At 57.0% G+C, this 18,579-nt stretch overlaps 2 protein-coding genes across 4 annotated transcripts; both read right to left on the reverse strand.

Moving 5' to 3' along the window:
• Positions 1–4,888: 4,888 nt before the first annotated feature.
• On the reverse strand, positions 4,889–9,772 carry MMP15 (matrix metallopeptidase 15). Its single transcript, XM_034073197.1, has 10 exons — positions 9,665–9,772; positions 8,481–8,629; positions 8,147–8,269; positions 7,724–8,031; positions 7,362–7,523; positions 7,019–7,242; positions 6,739–6,877; positions 6,352–6,502; positions 6,122–6,237; positions 4,889–5,890 (listed from the first exon to the last, which is right to left on the reverse strand). The coding sequence occupies exons 1-10, from the start codon at positions 9,770–9,772 to the stop codon at positions 5,442–5,444; spliced, it is 1,929 nt and encodes a 642-aa protein (XP_033929088.1). The 3' UTR covers positions 4,889–5,441.
• Positions 9,773–11,022: 1,250 nt separating this feature from the next.
• Positions 11,023–18,531, reverse strand: SLC38A7 (solute carrier family 38 member 7). Of its 3 annotated transcripts, none has more exons than XM_034073186.1 (11): positions 18,479–18,531; positions 17,090–17,524; positions 16,660–16,858; positions 16,425–16,569; positions 15,630–15,728; positions 14,501–14,558; positions 14,227–14,341; positions 13,634–13,781; positions 13,350–13,549; positions 13,047–13,101; positions 11,023–12,956 (listed from the first exon to the last, which is right to left on the reverse strand). In XM_034073186.1, exons 2-11 carry the CDS (start codon positions 17,390–17,392, stop codon positions 12,854–12,856), a joined length of 1,425 nt encoding a protein of 474 aa, XP_033929077.1. In that variant the 5' UTR covers positions 17,393–17,524; positions 18,479–18,531; the 3' UTR covers positions 11,023–12,853. The 3 variants fall into 3 exon arrangements, with proteins under 3 accessions (XP_033929077.1, XP_033929076.1, XP_033929079.1); XM_034073185.1 differs by having other exon boundaries at positions 17,090–17,527; XM_034073188.1 differs by having other exon boundaries at positions 13,226–13,549; positions 17,090–17,527.
• Positions 18,532–18,579: the final 48 nt, after the last annotated feature.

The raw sequence follows: 18,579 nt of genomic DNA on the forward strand, positions 1-18,579 counted from the left end.
TGGTGCTGTGTGCCAAGTATTGGCATTAATGAAGCCCATGGCAAGGTTTTCCTGCCACATTTGCAAAGCTTGCCAGGGCTAGGGGAGCTGCTGAGGGAATCCATTAGATCCCAGCTGTCTTTCCCACAAGCCCTCACTCAGGAGCGGGTGTTCCTGGCAGTCAGTGGTGGGCAAGCATTCACCAGGAGCTGCCGCTGCCTTTTTCTGCCACACTGGGGTCTGCTGGAGTCACTCCTTGTCCCCAAGGAGTTGGCCTTGCTCTGAGCAAGTGACCTTCATGCGTTAAAAAGGGGCTGTGCTCTTGGGGACCCTGAGCTGGCTGCCTCCATGGAGAGATTAGATGAGCCCTACAACCAACTCCTGCCCAGCCTCCAAGAGCAGTGCCAGTGGATTTGCTGGAGTAAACTCCTAGCCACAAACCCTTGCATCCATGGGGACCCTCTGTCTATTTTTTAATGGGAAACAAAATACTGAACCTTCCTGTTTACTTGCTGCACAAAGTGGACCATTATCACATACTGGCTCTTTCGTTCAGGGCCAGATGGTGGTGGATTTATGTGGTGGCTCGTAAAGAAATCTTCCTCTCCTATTTGTCCTCTCCCATCAAAACTTAACTATCTTGCTGAAGGTGAGTGAAGTTTAGATGCTCTTCCTGCGGGAGAAAAGAATGCTGCTTGGTGGAGAGGCCAGAAAGTCATAGGCATCCTATGCGCAGCCGTTTCCCAGAGTAAATGAGCACAAGCAGAGCTCCTGCGATGAAGCACCCAGCTTCTTGCTGCTTTGGTGATGACTCTTGCCCTGAATGGGACACAAAATCCTCCCCCATGAGAAGAGTGGGGGAAACAGGAAGGACATGGGTGCAGAGATGGGAGGCTGCCCCACAGTGACTACTACCTGTGTGCTCTGGCGCTGCCCAAGCATGGTATGGGGTGAGCAGAGGGGCAATCCTGGTTGGGCGCAGGCAGCCTATGGGGAATAAGTCTTAAATGTCAACTTGTTCACTTTTCTGTGGGTTGCCTGCTCTTTCCTTCCTGCCTGTGACCTTATTGCAGCTCATGTGTAGTGGGAGAGAAAGGAATCTTTCTTTGTAGGGAGCACTGGATTCAACCTAGGGCCCGCCCAAAGATGGGTTTTCCTTGCCTTTGCTGGCTCTTCACCTTCCATTGGCTGGGGTCCTTCACTTAGGCACTTTAATCAGGACCTAAGTGCTGGGAGCCTGCTTTCTACATCAAAGGCAAAACTTCTCTTTGAAATCCAGGCTGCTGCAGGACTCTGGAGCAAGGCACAGGCTCAGACCAACCTGGGGCAGCTGATGGGCACTCTGCAGGTTGATCTTCGGCACTGGTGGCTCTGCTGTGCAGGTTACAGGGAGCAGACACAGGGTTTTCCTGGAGAGCTTCCTGTCTGTTTGCTCCATGCTGGGGCAGGAGCAGTCTGGGTGAGAGTCAGACCTTGATACAGACTCCTGTCCCTGCCTGTGGCTGTTCTCTCCCTCTTTGTCTCTCCTTCCTACTAAGTGGATCCTGACACAAAGCACAGAGCTTTGATCACAGAGGTAATAGGGATCAAAAAAATTTGAGCCCAGCGACTCCTTGCCCTCTCTGCCTCCTGCGTCTCCACAGATGGCTGGGGGACAGATGTGGTCATCTGTGTTGAGGGATCACACCTCCAGGTTGATGCTGATCCCCTGTGTGCTGCAGGCACTGCTGGAGGCAAGGGAAAATGCTGAGTTTGAGTTTTGCCATTGGCCACTGCCCAGGAAAAGAGTGACCATAGTGGGGACTTTAGACCCTTCTGCATGCAGGGAAGAACAATCTTGTGCCTGCAGGAGAGGTGAAGCTTCCCCTGACAGCCTGCAAAATTGGATCACTCAGACCAGGTTTTATGTGGATGAGGGAGCAGCTGTGTGCTGAGGGGACCCTGGGATGGGATGGGGAAAGACCCAGAGCCACTGGAGGTAAGATGATGGATGCTGTGTTTTACTGAAGCAGACCTGCAGAGCATCTGCTCCACTGTCACATCCTGTGCTGGCCCTGAGGCCCCAGCAACTACTTTCCTCCCCATGGGACAAGAGAAGGAGGCTGGTGGCTGCCCCAGGGATGTGGCTGGCAGGAGCACAGCACATATGGGCCAGACTCCATGTGCTAGGTTTGATGGCAGGCATGTTCCCCTGCAGCACAGCTGTGCTGACCCTGGCTCCTGCCCAGCAGCACTAGCACCTTGGTTGTGCTGCAGCGGGCACAGGCAGCAGATCTGAGCCCTGCCGAGGCCCCACTGCTCTTTGCTCTATCCCCAGCGGTGTTTCCTCCGGCCTTGAGGCTGCCGGTCACTGCTTGGCGTAGCCCAGCCCCAGTTCTTCCTTTGCACAGAACCCGGCTTCCTTCTTGCTTTCCGGGTCCTCTCCTCAGATGAGCGCAGGGATTGTGCCCTGGCTTGCAGAGGAAGAGGAGGAGGAGGCAGGAGGAAGTGCATTTTCTCCTGTGATGGGACCAAGCAGGCAGAGCCTGCGCCAGCCCTGGTCACCCCATCACCCATGCTCCAGTGGTGTGTGGAGCCCCATTCTGCCTGGAAGACTCTGGTTCTTTTCCAATTATCTTTTTCAGGTTGGGCCTCTGCAGCCTATTTTTGGGAAGCTGGGAGCTGGGGGTGGATCTGATAGTGCTGCCAGGGCCAGGCTGAGAGGGACTTGCATGCCCTCGAGCCACCAAAAGTGCTGTGCCCTGCTGCAGGTGCATTCCTGCTCCCTGGGATGCTGCACCCATGGGTGTGAGACGTGACCCTGCTGTGGGCAGAGCAGGAGCCTCCAGCACTGTCGCAGTGCTGGGCTGTCTCCCACGGGATCCCTCCCTGCTGTCCATGAGTGATTCCAGATGGCCCTGAAGCTCCTGGCACTGCTGCAGCATCCGGGCAAAAGCAGCAGGGGGGTGGGAAGTGATGTCCCCACTCACCCAACCCCAGCAGCCTGGGCCTCTGCTCCCGGCGCTGCTGATTCCTCCCTGGAGCATTGCTCCCAACCCCTGCCTAGGGAGGGGGCTGCCACACGTGGCCCAGGGCACTCTGGGCTGGCTTCCCCTGTGAGTCCTGCACCCTGCCAAGCCCCGGCACCCCCAGGAGGCAGGGAAAACACAGCTGCCGTGGGAAATAGAGCTGTTGCCGGAAATGCATCTGCCTTGGGAAGTGCATCTAATGTGGGAAATGCATGTGCCGTGGGAAATGCACTTGAGCTCCAGTGAGGGGGTTGGGAGCATCAAATCCTGACCATGCTTTTCTCTGGCTTTCCTTGTGGCCAGGTCCATGCTGTCTGGTTGCTTCCAGTGCCAGTTTATTACAGGTTAGGGGCAGGCTGGCTGTGGGGTAACCCACATGGCATGAATCAGGGCAGAATGGCCAAACTGAATTAGAGTGCATTAAAAGCCAAGGAATGTGAAGCGGCACAGCCAGGCTGATGGAACACAATCCAGATGGGAGACCTGGAGACCTCCCCCACAGTTCTGCAGGGTTTTTCTGTCCCTGATTTTGCCTCTCAGTTGGCTGCAGTGATGTGCCAAGTCAGAGCCAAGCATGTTTCCCAGGGAATCTGCTAGTGGCTGGAATTGCTGCCCAGGGTGGGAAGGGATGGTGGCCAGGGCAGCAGATGCGTGGTCCAGGCCATGGAATGCCTCCAGCGCCAGCAGCTCTCGGAAAGGCAGGCAGGAGGTGGGATTGATCCTTTCCTTTTAAAGTGATTAGTGTTTGATGAGTGGCTCAGGGTAATTTAGTGCTGGGAAGTGTCTGTAGCTCAGTCGGGCACTGAGCCAGCAGCACTGGATCATGGAGGACGAAGGACGGAGAGGGGCACAAAGGATTCATCTCACCCTTGAAGGAGAGGATCCTCTTGCATGAGGGCTGGCAGTGCAGAGATGGCAGGGGATCAGCCAGAGCCCTAGGGGTGGGGGGAGCCGGTCACAGAATCACAGCTTGGTTTGGGTTGGAAGGGTCCTTAACACCCCCTGCTGCAGGCAGGGACACCTTCCACTAGACCAGGTTGCTCCAAGCCACATCCAACCTGGCCTTGAACACTGCCAGAGATGGGGCAGCCACAGCTTCTCTGGGCAAAGCCATGTCAGGTTCTTGCACCAGGTTGCATGGGGAGGTGAGGCTAGGCTTGAGTGCTGGCTCCATCCTGCTGAGGGTAAAGCTGAGGAAGCCTGAGGAAGAGGATGGTGGCTGGAATCCAGTCCCAGCAGGAGACACAACCCCTCCATAAGGTCAGTCACCACACAGATGGGTCAGACCCCCACCACCCGTGTACCAACTGCCCACCCCACAGCTGCCCCATGGCTCCAGAGCCCCAGCCCTGGCTCACCACCCTGCTGAGCACCAGCAGAGCCAAAGAAGCAGATCTACATCACCACCACAGGCCTCTGCAGTTTGGTTTTCCACCCTACTAAAGCTGAGCAACATTTTTCCCTGGATAAAGCCAACTCCCTACCCCCGCCTCACACTTGATCTGATCTTTCCCACTTCACTGCTCATTCCCAGTCTCTGCAGCTGCAGGGCCCAGGAGCTGAAGCACCCAGTGAAACCACTCGAGAAGGGACTGCACACTGTGCACTGTGCAAGGAACAGCCATGGCCACCCCGGGGCTGGGGTACCCGGCCTGGGAAGAACAAGGCAAGCTGTGTTCCAGCAACATTCCCGCTGCCGTGGGAGCTGCTGAAAGGCGGCTCTGTTCCCTGCTGGGGGAGCTGCTTCCACCGACTGCCCCAGGAGTAGCAGCTCCAGAGTGGATGCTGCTGCAAGGACACCACTGGCCTCTCTCCCGTATCTCCCGATGGCACCCAGGTGCCAGGCAAGCCCGCATTGCCCCCAGATCAGTTTGTCCCCCAGAAAGGACACACCACGGCTCTCCACATACCCAACCCATTTAATAGACGTACAAGGCGGCCATGCCCACAGGACCCTGTGTCCTGGCAGGGCCCAGGATGAGCTGAGCCCAAAGAGGAGCTGCAAAGGTGGCATCTTGCCCCCCTCATGACATCTTTAGGCACATTCCTGTATCCCCATGGTTCAAGAAGAAACACGTCCGCGAGCTCAGCATCCCCACTCCCCTCGTGCTTCCCGGCCAGTGCAGTGCTGGCAGCTGAGACCTGCCAGCTCGCAGCACGTGTGTGCAGCTCCAGCCTGCTCCCCCCATGCGGCACAGCCAAAGCATGATGGGGGCAACCTGAGGGGCACAGCCTAGGGCGGGGGCACAGGCAGGTGGATGGCCTCCAGCCCCACCATGACCATCCCCTGTTCCCAACCCGGAGGAGGACATGACACATCCCCTTTTGTGAGGCTGGAAGAGCATCAAGCAACAAAGGGGCAGCGGGACCGAGGCTGTGGGGAAGGACAAGGGGAGGGGAGGTCAGGTTCATTGTTAGCACCATGGTGGTGGGGAGGTCTGGGGAGGAGCAGGGTCAGACCCACTCCTGCAGGGAGCGCTTGCAGTACAAGAGCATCCGCGGGGTGCCCTTCCTCTGCATCTGGACGATGACGTAGATGAGGCCGAGGATGCAGAGCAGCAGCACCAGCAGCACCAGCACCATGACCACGCTCATGGTGCGCGTGTACTCGTCGATCTGCACCACCACATCCACGTCCCTACCCGGCTGGTGGCCACCCTCACCGTAATCCTCTTCCTCCTCCCCCTCCTCCTCCTCCTCCTCATTGCCTTTGGCCCGCCCATCCCCATCAGGGTTGAAGGGGGGCTGGTCCCCATCGGGCCAGTGGGGATGGGGGTCTGGGACCAGCTCCGTGTGACAGCCCATGAAGTCCCGCAGGATGGATTTGGGATAACCCGGTTCCGTCTTCAGCCGCTCATTATCGAATTTCCAGTACTTTGTACCTCTGTAGAAGTAGGTGGAGGCTGGGAGGGGGAAGAAGATGAAGATCAGGGGTAAATGAGCAGTTTCAGGGCAGGCTCACCCCTGCAGACGCCCAGGACAGCAGGTTTTGCTCTGGTACCAGTGAAACCCTTCTGCAAGGGCTTCACTGTTGATTCCCAGGCACCCTCCCAAGCCTCCAGCTCTCGAGGTCCGGGCACCAAAGGGGTGACCACATCCCCTCTGGTCCCATCCCAGCCCTCTTCTCTACTTACAGGCATCCGGGCTGAGGAAGGCACCCTTGGGTGAAGGAGGTATGCCCACCCAGACAGAGATGGGCTTTGGGTACCCGGGATCCACGGCGCGGGTGTCCTCATTAAAGCGCCAGTATCTGGGGAGGTTGGTGGTGAGCTGGGCAGAGGCACAGGGCTCTGCAACACCTGCCATGAGCACCCCTGCCAGGGACTGGACCCAGCAGAGCCAGGAAGACCCCACAGACACTGACCTGTCCCCACGGAAGAAGAAGGTGTGCCCTGTGGGTTCCCACCACACAGCTGTGTCAATGCTGCTGTAGGGGATGCCCTGTCCATAGGTGACCAGGGGCTGTGGGTAACCAGGCTCCAGGTTGGCTTCTCGGAAGAGCCAGTACCGGTCACCTGGATTGGGAGGAGATGGAAAAGGCAGGAGTGAGACAGCAATGCCCTACAGGTACACACATTGATATGGACAGGAATACGATGTCTGTGGCCACCCTCTAGGACCAGGAAGCAGGTCTGGCTGGGTATATGGATCAGGATGGGGTGAAGAGAATCAGCTCTAGGCAGCTTGGAGAGGGGGAGCACTGGGGTACCCCCTCTCCACTTTGGCCTTCCCACACTGCTCCCCTGCTCACCTTTAAAGAAGACGAATCTCCCATCGTGCCTCTCGTAGGCGGCATCGATGTCCCCAGGGAGGCCCCGCCAGAAGTGTGCGATGGGCATGGGGTAGTTGTCTAGCACCCGGTTGTGCCGCACTCTCCAGAACCACCGGCCCTGGTAGGAAACAGTGTGTTGGCAGAGAGTGTGGAGGACACAGGGCCAGCCCCAGTGCCAGGCATCTTGCCAGGGCCTTTGTCCCACCCAGGGATCCCCAGCATCCCCAGGAGAGGGGCAGTAGGGGGTCCTGGCAGGTACCTTGAACACAAACATTTCCCCACGCAGCACTGCCACCGTGTCAAAGTTCCCATCGCAGATGTCAGGGCCGTACTGGTCAGGCCGGTCTGGGCTGCCAGGCCTGGGGGGTCGGTCTGGTTTCCCTGGGGGGGGCAGCCTGGGGGGTTTCTGGTCTGGCCTGCCAGGTCTCCGGGGTGTCACGGTGGGCAAAGGTTTGGTGGGCTGAGGGTGCCCGTCCGTGGTACCTGGATGGGGTGGGTGAAAGAAGAGTTGGGGTGATGCAGACCAGCAACATCCTGCCTCAGTTTCTCCACACATATGCCCAGCATCCCACCCCTGAGCTGACTCCCACCCAGCTCCTCACCGTAGAGCTGCTGGATGCCCTTGAGGTCATCCTCGGGCAGCTGAAAGTTCTCCGTGTCCATCCACTGGTAGAAAGGGGCCATGATGGCGCTGGGGTTGCTGGAGTGCTCCAAGCCCAGTGAGTGACCCAGCTCATGCACAGCCACCAAGAAAAGGTTGTTCCCTAAAGAGAAAGGCAACATCAACAACATGATGTGGAGGACACAAGGTGTGGGGTGGGTCCTTGGCCCCAGCACCCTGTGATGAGGGTGCTCTGGTGGGAGCTGTTCTCCTGCCACTCCTGCCCATACCAGGGCATCCATCCCCCTGCCCTCAAACAGCCTCCCCTGGTTGCCTTCACCACCTCCTTGGCCCTCAGCTCACCAGATACATCTGTGTTCTCCAGCGTCCAGGGCTCATCCAAGTCAAAATGCGTGTCCCCCCCCATACCAGGGCCGGGAAAGTAGGCGTGAGCCAAAAATCCCCCAACACCATCAAAGGGGGAGCTGTCTCCGTGGAAGCCAGAGGCAAAGAGCACCATGATGTCAGCCTCCTTCTTCCGCTTCTGCCGGATGTCCTCATAGGGCACCTCCCGGAAAACCAGCGGTGTGGCTTGCTCCCACACCTGGAATGCTCGGCGGATGGCCTCGTATGAGTGGTACCGACCCAGCTTCTCTGTGTAGTTTTGGATGCTGGGGGTAGAGAGCTCACTGTGGTGTGGTGCAGGACAGTGCTCACTCCCAGAGGGGGTCCATGGCATTCCATGGGCTGGGGGAGCAGGAAGCCCTGCCTGGAAATGTTTGGTACCTGAAAGTGAGATAACTCTGGGTCCAGCGCCTCCCTGTCAGCGCGTACCGCTTCCGCCGCATGTTGGACTTCATCCGTGCTCCAAACTGGTCCGGGACCCCACAGCGGGGACGCTTCATCCACCTGCCAGGAGAACATCGAGCCAGAGTTTGCCCACGGTGGCCATGGAGGGCGAGAAGGGGTCCTGGCTGCAGGGGAGCAGCCCCCAAAACTGTCCCTGTTCCACAGGAGACGGCACCCACATTTCCAGAGGCAGGCAATGCTCTGGGAAAGAGCCAAAGGGCCCAGAGCAGAACTGCCTGCTGACAGAGCAGGAGGACACGGAGAAACTCACGCCTTGGTCTCCTCATCCAGGACGCCGGTGACAGTGATGCCGTAGAACTTCTGCATCTCGGTGAGGGCCGCAGAGAAGGTCTGAGCCGAGCGCATGGTGGACATGTGCCGGCTGGGCTGTGGCAGGTACCCATAGAGCCGTAGCCATGCCTGCGCCAGAGAGTGAGCAGGAAAGGGGGGACATGGGGACACGCAGCTCCTTCAGACCCTGGTGGGGCAGCACCTGACCCATTCACCCTCAGCACTATCCTCCCGTCATGGAACATCTGTGCTTGCTCCCAGGCAGGCAGCACAGGCAAGCTAGAACATGCAAGCAGCACTTGGGAAACAGGGAAGAGCCCCAACCCTGTTACATATCAGTGGGGGAGATCCTCCATACTGGAGATCCTCCAGTCTCAGGGGGGGGTGCAGAAGGCAGCTGGCAGTGGCCAGAACCCCCAGGTCAACCCAGAATGCCTCTCTATTATGTGGGACAGATCAGTCTGGACTCTTCCTTCCTGCACAACCCCTGCCTCCTCCTGCCTGCTTTAATGCCTCTTTTAAACACATCACTTTCAATTCTTGTATTTTATTTTTTTCTATTTTTTTCCCAATTTTTCCCTTTAAATTATTTTAAAATATTTTTCCTATATCTCACTTTTTCATTTTCAAATTTATTCTTTTTAACAAAAACATCACTTTTAATTCTTACATTTTATATTTCTTTTTTTCCACTTACAGTATTTTTCTTTTTTCCCCCCTTTTTTAATATTAAAATATTTTTATTTTTTTTCTAAATCCTGCTTAATTTCTCGTTTCCTGATTTATTATTTTTAATCTTGAATGTTTTAACTCTGATTTTTTTTCTTTATAATCTTTTATATAATATTCATTATTTTACCCCCATCCCCAGGCGGGGTGGCAGAGCACTGACTTTTATCAAAGGCCCTTTCACCCCCTTCCCCCTGCAACGGCACAAAGCTCTTCCTCTCCCTTGTCGGATGCTGCCCGCTGTCTCCGGAGTGACCCGGACAAACCTCCTTCCATCCTTCCCTGCCTGCACCCTGCCTGCATCCCTGCCTGCACCTGTAAATGACGGCGCTGTGTGCCCGCGCAGTCCGGGCCAGGCAGGGACTCAGGCAGGGATGCAGGCAGGATACAGGCAGGAATGGGGTATCCCATGGGATCCCCCCGCGTCCCTCTCACCTCCGCATCGATGTCCTCTCCAGCCGCCGTCAGAAGCAGCACCAGCAGCATCAGGACCGGCGGGGGGCGCCCGCCCGCCCAGCAGGGGGCGCCACCACCTCCTGCCATATCGTCGCCGGTTCGAGGCTGACCCCCAACACCACCACCACCACCACCACCACCACGCTACCCACGGCCGCGCTAGGCCAGGCCGGGCCGGGCTGGGCCCAGCGCGGCGGTATCGGAGCTACGCTGCCTTCATAGTCCGTGGCCGGGAGGCTGCGCGCGGTGCATTGGCAGGCGGCGCGGCTGGGTTCCTCGGCCCTGCGGAGCGGAGCGGGCGCGGCACGGGTCCGCTCGGCGGGGGGGGCGCGGCTAATGGAAATGGGTGTGGCCTATGCAGCGAGAGGCGGGGCTTGGCGCTCTCACACCGACACCTGCTCCCCCCGCCCGCTCCCAGCCGCCATCTCGCGCCGCGCCGCCACTTGCCCGCCCCCTGCTGGACTTTGTCCCCGGTTCCGCGCCCCGCTGGAGGACCCGGCTGAGCATTAACTGGGGAGAAACCGGTTGTGGCAGCGCCACTTCCGCTGGGCGCGCCCTGGGCACGGACAGAGCTGTCGCTGGGGTATTGTCCCTTCCCCCAAAGCACTCAGGTGTAACCAACCCTGCTTCTTCTCACGCAGATCCGCAGTCAGCAGCCGACACAACTTTGACTTGCGGTCCAGAATCCCCCTGGGTGCTGGGCTGCATCCCCAGAGCATGAGCAGCGGGTCAAGAGAGGGGATTCTCCCCCTCTGCGCCTCTCTGGGGGAGACCCCCCCCCGGCAGTCCTGTGTGCAGCTCTGGAGCAGCAGCACAAGAGGGACATGGAGCTGCTGGAGTGAGTCCAGAGGAGGACATGGAGATGCTGCAAGGGCTGGAGCAGCTCTGCTTGGAGCCAGGCTGAGAGAGCTGGGCTGGTTCAGCCTGGAGAAGGCTCCTTAAGGAGAGACCTTAGAGCAGCTCCAGTGCCTACAGGGGCTGACAAGAAACCTGGAGAGGGGCTTTGGACAAGGGCCTGTAGGGACAGGACAAGGGGGAATGGCTTTAACCTGACAGAGGGGAGATTGAGATGAGCTCTTAGGCAGAAGTTCTTCCCTGTGAGGGTGCTGAGGCCCTGGCACAGGTTGCCCAGAGAAGCTGTGGCTGCCCCATCCCTGGCAGTGTTCAAGGCCAGGCTGGATGGGGCTTGGAGCAACCTGGTCTGGTGGAAGGTGTCCCTGCCTGTGGCAGGGGGTTGGAACTGGGTGAGCTCTGAGGTCCCTTCCAACCCAAACCACTCTGGCTTTCTGCGATTCTCCCTTCCTCAGCCCCAGAGAAACCACCTCTTACCCACCTGGTGCACCACAATGTCATGTTTATTGAGTCCCTCTGTTTTCTGCACATACAAAATACATTTAAAAATGCCATCGTCTGTAAACAGTGAAGAGAGCAGTAAGGCAGAGAAACAGCCACAGCACCTCTGTATTCCCCTGCCCTCAGCCACAAGGACTCCTCAGAGGTACTGAGGAGTCCAGTGTCTCTCAGGGTGACAACTGAAGCTGTGGGGCTCTGTGTCTGCCTCCACTTCAGCCACAGGACCAAAAGCCAGAGCCACAGAACCCACTGGGTAAGAAACACCACTCTTGTCTTGATAGAGGATGGGCACTGGAAGGCACCTCTGTGATGGAAGCTGCTGCTGGGCTCCATGAGAGGTGGTGCTCTGCTCCCCATGCCCAGGAGGAGCAGTCTGCAGGTGGGGTGCACATCCTCTTATTTTGCCATCCACAGGGACCTGGTCAGGCTGGAGAGGTGGGACAGTGCCAACCTCATGGAGTTCAACAAGGCCAAGTGCACAGTTGTACACTGACTTGGGGCAATCCCAAGCACAAACACAGGCTGACGGAGACTGGATTGAGAGCAACCCTGAGGAGAAAGACTTGGCGGTGTTGGGTGACAAGAAGCTTGCAGCCTTCACAGCATCCCTCAAACATTCATGCTGTACTTGGGACTTTTCTTCCTCTTTCTCCAAGGAGGGGCCAAGCCAGCTTTTGCACTAAGCTGGGCTGGACCCTCATCAAAGATGCAGCAACAGATACACATGAATTCCTCCCTACCCCAGGGTTTTAGAAGCCAAGCAAGGAAAAAAAAAAACAAGCTTAAAGACTGAAAAAGAATGGTTTGCTGCAGAGGTTTAGCTCCCCCAGCTGAATCTTCAGCTGGAGGAACTGCTCAACTCAGCAAAAGCAGATGTAAAACTATCACCCAGACAGGCAACAGAGGGACAGCTCAGAGCAACACCAGCCACAGAGAGCATAAACCACCAAGAGAATTATATAAAATGAATTAATACTGACTGCTTTATCCCCAAAGCATCCCTTAAAACCTACACATGGCCCAGTTCCATTCCCTGGACACCTCCTGGAAGAACAGGATTGGAAATCTGGTGAAGAGCGTTTGCTCTTGCATAGTATCTTTAGTAGGTCCATACAGCAACAGCACCTTCTCCAGCAAGTGAGCAATCCCTGGCAAGGAGAACATTGCACTGGTGTGTCCAGGATTGTCCTGATCCTCCAAGAAAGATTCAGGCTGAAGGCAGTATCCCACTTAGTAACAGAAAGTGCAGCCCAGGAGGAGGGCAATGTAAGAATAAGGACAGGAGACAGGCAAGGTGGGCCACAGGAAAGCAGAGTTCAAACCAAGCACTGACACACCACGGGAGTGGTGCCCTGTCTGACAAACATGGCTACTAGCTCCCTTTATGAAGACAGACAGTCTCCCTCCATTGTTGGGAGGAGCTGAAGCTGTGGGGAGGAGCCTCACCAGCTTGGGGGTACACGGAGGAGAGCAGCATGCCTTGGCAAACCCCAAACGTGACCCCTTAGTGATGTCTAAGGTAGCGATATCTACACCGAAGTGGCAGAAAGGGCTTGATCTGGGCTACAGGTCTCCTTGTAGTGATGCTCTGTCTTCACTAGAGAGTCAGGCCTGAGAGAAGGAGTCTTGACAGCCTGGTGTGTTAAGATGACAAGATGCAAACCACCACAGGGTGCTGTCAGCCAAGACCCAGATTACAACATTCCTCTTGAATATTCCCAACATGATAACCTGTTTTCTTCTAATTTCCCTTTGGTCCTAGGGGAAATCTGTATCCCCTCAGCAGCAGCAGTGTGGTGGAATGTGGAGGAGGAGTCAGGCTGTGAGATCCACGAATATGGCATTGGCAGTCGTCTGTCCAAAGATGAAGGCTCCGATGGTGACCATGAACACTCCATAGCTGACCTGGGCCCACCAGCTGTGGACACAGGACAGGCCTTGTTTACACGGGACCTCCACCCCAATATCCAAGAGGGAACAGAGGAGAGAGAAAGCATGTTTTATTTACCTGATTGCCCTGGTTTCTTGGATCTCAGAGAGCTTGGCTTGAATCAGGCAGAGCCCTGAAAGGCAGGGGAGTCAAATCAGACCCAGCTGAGGACTAAGCAGACACCCTACAAGCCAGAGAGCCACACTGCACATTACAGAGCAGAGACTTTGGCCAAAGTATTTGGTCTGCTAACTGACCTGACACCACAGTTTTGTCTTTCTGTAAAGACCTCCTGGTTCCTGTGTCTCCATCCTGCTCTCTCCCTCCCCAACACACAAGGCCAGACCTCCACTGGCCCCATAGCATCCCCAGATGCCCTACCTGGGAAGACAAAAATGAAACAGGCAGCCAAGCCCCCAATGACAGAGATGACTTTGCCAATGTCAGGGATGAAGAGAGCCAGGAGGAGTGTCAGGAGGAACCAGCTGATGGTCTGAAGCAGGCGCCTCCTCCGCTCCCGAACCACGTCCTCCTCCACTGTCACCCCGGTGTAGCGGAGCCAGAGACCCTCCAAGACAGCCCTGTGGGCACAGACCCATGGCAGGAGGGTCCTCCATGCTGCCCCTCCTGCCTCCACCAGCCACTTTCCTTCTCGGAGCACTCACCGGCCACAGAAGTGCAAGATGGGATAGGAAGTCAGCACACAGAGGATGATGAAGGCCCGGGCAAGGGCAACAGGGATGTCGTTGGAGGGGTAGGACATCAAGACATCCTGCTCCACACCAGCTCCAAAGGTCAGGAAGCCACAGACACCTGATGGGAAGGGAGCAGTCAGGAGCGGGTGGGGACAAGCCTCCTGCATATATGTTTGAGGGACGAGACTTGGATGAATTTGGAACAGGGCATATTGTAGGTGGACTCCCCTCCATTTCTGCTTTGTACCTCTGCTGACCAAAGGGTCATAGAATCATAGAATGTTTTGTATTGGGAGAGACCTTAGAGCTCATCCAGTTCCAACCCTCTGATACAGGCAGGGACACCTTCCACCAGACCAGGTTGCTCTGAGCTCCATCCAACCTGGCCTTGAACACTGCCAGGGATGGGGCAGCCACAGCTTCTCTGGGCAACCTGTGCCAGGGCCTCAGCACCCTCACAGGGAAGAACTTGTGCCTAAGAGCTCATCTCAGTCTCCCTGCCTCCAGAAGCTCACAGCCCCTCTGGGGACCATGCCACACTCTCAGAGCACTCCCTCACTTACCAGTGCCTGTGTAGACAAAGAGGGCGATCACCATGGCCACTGTCACCACTGCCCCCCAGGTCTTTACTTCCGGCTGCTTCATGCTGTTAAAGACGGGCACACTGCTCACGTGGCACTGCCAGGGACATGGAGAGAGAGCAGGGACAAGGGCTGAGCTGGAGCCATGGGGTGCCATGCAGGATCCCAGTTGTGATCCCCAGAAGGCTTGTTGTGGTGAGTCCCCCACCCAGACGGCCTTGGGGTGGGAAGGGGAGCACCAGGCTTGTGTACTTACCTGGAACCCAAAGCAGATGGTGGGCATGGCATTGAAGACAGCAGTCCAAGTGGAGGGGCTGGTGGGAGAGAAACACTCACCAGTCAGACAAGGGTCCCCCCAGGGATCCAGGGCAAGATCATAGAATCACAGAATCAGGTTGGAAAAGACCTTCAAGATTAAGTCCAACCGTTCCCCAGCACTGCCAAGGCCACCACTGAACCATGACACTGAGGGCCTCATCTACACAGTCTGTGAACACTTCCAGGGATGGTGACTCCACCGCTGCCCTGGGCAGCCTGTTCCAATGCCTGAGCACCCTTTGGGGAAGAAATTGTCCCTAATCCCCAGTCTAAACTCCCCTGGTGCAGCTTGAGGCTGTTTCCTCTTGCTCCTTGGAAGCAGAGACCAGCCACCTCCTTGCTCCATCCTCCTCTCCGGTAATTGTAGAGAGTGACACTACCTCCCCTGAGCCTTTTCTTTACTGGGGGTGCTCAGTGATGGGCTCAGTCCTCTCCTGTTACTGCGTCCCCCCCTGCCAGGATGACACCTTTGCAGAAAGCAAGGTTTTCTGGGACTTGGCACTCCCTGCAGACCAGGGCCTTTCACTGAGAGAACCAGTGAAAACTGAGGACTCACAAAAATAAAAGTATCAGTAAATAAACAAGGAACTATTTGGGCAGTGCCAAGAACTGGTCTGAACTTTGCCTGCCCTAAAATTCCCACTGCCCGCACTGCGTCCAGAAATGTCCGCACATCAGGAAGGAGGGGACAAGCCACAGGGGCTGTGGTAACCAATGGAATAACCAAAATCATCCTAAAATAGGTACAGCCATTGTTGCTGGGCACAAACACTGCACAGGGAACTCTAGACCCACCTGTATCAGACCTAAAAGTCGATCTGTGCTCCTCAAAACCCGTGATGGAGCTTTGGAGATCTCCAAGAGGACTCTTCCTTCTCCATCACCTCCTCTGAAGCACCCAGCGAGTCAGCCACGTGGGAGCTTCTGGCAACAATGTGCAGTGTCCCCAGGTGCAGGGATAGGACTTGTGAAGGATTTGTCAGCAGCCTCTGCAGCCCTTGCTCCTGCACCCTGCCTGGCTCTGCAGTACTGTGATGGCCACCATTGCCACTGTTTCTTGTGCTCACCTGGTGGGGATCTCCACAGGTACCAGCTCCTTGTCGGGCCAGATGTACTTGATGATAATGACTGCTGTGACATACCAAGTGCCAATCACACTTAGAGAGCTGCAAGTGGGAACAGGAGGCAGTCAGCGTGCTCCCTCCCTGCACCATGGAGAGTCTTGTCCCAGCATCTCCAGCCTCATCTTCCTCCCTGTACAGCCACCCTAGCCCTCCTGTCAGTACCAGCCCTGCTCTCCCTTCCCACGGTAATATGCCAGACAACATAACCCCTGTCCCCAGAGCAGATGCTGATACAATCCTGCTGTGCTGGGAGCAGGAAACTTGCCCGCAAGGGATTGGACTTGCTGGGTTTTGTGCAGAAGAAAGAGTGTTAAAGAAGTGACACTCCTTGGTAGTCCTGGTCCAGCTCCAGCAGCCAGGTTACACTAAGATGCTTGGTGGGGCTGGCCTGCAGACACCCATCCTGGGGACCCTTACTGGCTCTGCTTTCTGCTGGACAGCCACCTCCAAAGACAGGATACAATGAAGCTGAAAGCAGCTCCCCATGCATCCTCCAGTGAGCAGAAGGGAGGGACACAATGCCCGGAGTACAACAGTGTGGCCACAGGGTGCTCAGCAGCTTCTGTGCTTCCCAGATTGGGAAACAGAGGCACAGGAATGTGAAGATGTCCAGCTCCTCAGGGGCTTGTGGCAGGCAGATATAGCACTAGAACCACAGTGTTTTCAGTCCCCATCCCCTGGGACGGTGCTTAGATGGATACTGGCTAACCCCAGCCCCAAAGGGCTCTCCCCACCCACCTGGCATATTTTTGGAAACCGATCTCCTTGGGGATGGAGAGGGGCAGAATAAGGAGGAAGGCCGTGATGCTGATGGTGAACTTCCGGTCTGTGTACCAGCGGCTGCTCCCACCTTCCTCGGGCTCTGTCACTAGAGCAGCAATGACTGTGGGAACAACTGGAGCGGTCAGGTTGTCTTCTTCCAGCTGAAGGGATAGCAAGGGGTTGGATTTGTTGCCCCATGGGACACACTTACTCTTGTCCTCCTGGTCTCCAATGATGATGAGGAAAGCGATGCAGGTGCCAAAGGTGTAGACAGCGATGGCCACTTCACACAGCACGCCAGGCACCTTCCCGCAGACAGCCCACACCACCTCCTGGTAGGTGCGCTCATTGCTGGCCTGCGAGCAGTACGCCAGGATGACCAAGCCTCCAATGATGAAGATCAGCATGCACTGCAGTGGGGAAGGAGGGGACACTGAGGCAACAGTGTGATAAGGTCACAAAGCCAAGCCAGGCAGCCACCCATGACACACTGAGCATCTCTGTTGCACATCACCACACAGCAATTCTTCCCAGGAGCCAGGCCCTTCCCCAGCCCCTTCTGGGTCTTTGCATGTCACCCCAGGCTCCCTCTCAGGGTGGGACAGGGGACAGGGAAGAGAGGTCCCTTCCCCACCTCTCACCATCTGCAATGCGATGCCTGCTGCCACACCACCGGCGATGCTGAAGGCAGCAGGGAAGTTGAGCAGCCCAGCCCCAAGGGCAGCATTGACCACAATGAAGACAGCTCCCAAAGCCGAAGTGGCCCCCAGACCATTCCCTTGGCTCTCTCCACTCTTTGGCATGGTCTCCACGCTGGGGCTCTGCAGGAGCCTGGCCCGTTCCCCAGCATCAGCACTCCACTCCCAATCCTTGTAATCACTGTTGATGCTCTCAGTGCCCTGAGCCATTGTCCCTCCCAGGGTGGCACACACACCACCGTCCATGTCCCACTAGTGCTTCTGCACCAGGCTCAGCTGGCTGCCTTGAGGAGGGTCCTGTGCCAGTGCCAGCTCCATCAGGCAGGGAAGGAAGCAAACAAGCAGGTTGGTACAGCAGCTGTGTGAGGTGCTTCACTGCTTCTAGAAACAAGGAAGGACATGGTAAATGTTAAAAGTACGTTAGCAAGGGACAACCCGAGCATCAGGTGCACAGTGGAAATGAGTTCCCTAGATCTCAGCTCAGTGTCACAGCACGCAGGTGTCCTCACACCAGCAGAGATACAGCTGAACTCATCTCTCATTCCCCAAATGCAGGGTGAGGAGATCACTGCTATGAGATGGCAGGGATACTGAGCTGTGGCTGTGAGGCCTGGGAGCTGCAGCCTTGTAACAGGACTCACCTTCCTGCAGGCACAATGTCTCTCGCTTCCCCATTTCCAACCCCAATTCCTGCAAGCTCTGCAAGAGCCGCAGGGCACGTGCTCCTGGATAAAGGTCAGGGCTGAGCTCAACTGGACAAACCAGGCCTGCAGCATAAACACCGTGTGACCAAGAAAAGCGCTGGCCCCTTTCAGCTCACCCCATGCTGCCGCCAGCATGAGGCATCTTGGGAGCTTTTGGACCTGACGACCTGGTGTTTCCAGCACCGCAGCCCTCCGGGGCTGGGCAGCCCAGATCCCGTCCAAACGCCTCCCAGCTGGAGGAGATAACCCTCACAGCCCGGCAGGACGGACCAAAGCAGCTGAGGGAAATCTTTTTTCGCTAGACGTCTCCAAAGACCCCTCCAGACTAGCCCACCTTTTGCCTCTAGGCTTCTCAAACAGCATGCTTGTGACAGGAATCCTCTTCAAAGCCTTCGGGGAGGGAGGGGAATCCCGCAGGCCTGTGACGCAGGGTCCCCGGCCCGGTGGGTCGGCGACGACCCCGGTGCACCCCCACCCTGCGAGCCCTCGCCGCTCCGAGGGTGACTCCGCAGCTCCCCGACGGCCCCGCGCCGGGAGTTGCACGTCCCCGGGCCGGCGGGGGCCATCCCGCGCACGCCGCAGCGGGTCGCTGTGCTCCCCGCGCCCCCATCCCGGTGCCCCTGCTCACCGACCGCTCCGCTCCGACCCCGCTCCCAGCTCAGCGGCGGCGCAGCACCAACCCCGCCCCGCCCGCGGCACGCCGGGGATTGGAGTTGCGGCTCCGCCTTC

The sequence above is a fragment of the Melopsittacus undulatus genome, chromosome Z (genome assembly GCF_012275295.1).
Source record: "Melopsittacus undulatus isolate bMelUnd1 chromosome Z, bMelUnd1.mat.Z, whole genome shotgun sequence".
Classification (NCBI taxonomy): Eukaryota; Metazoa; Chordata; class Aves; order Psittaciformes; family Psittaculidae; genus Melopsittacus; species Melopsittacus undulatus.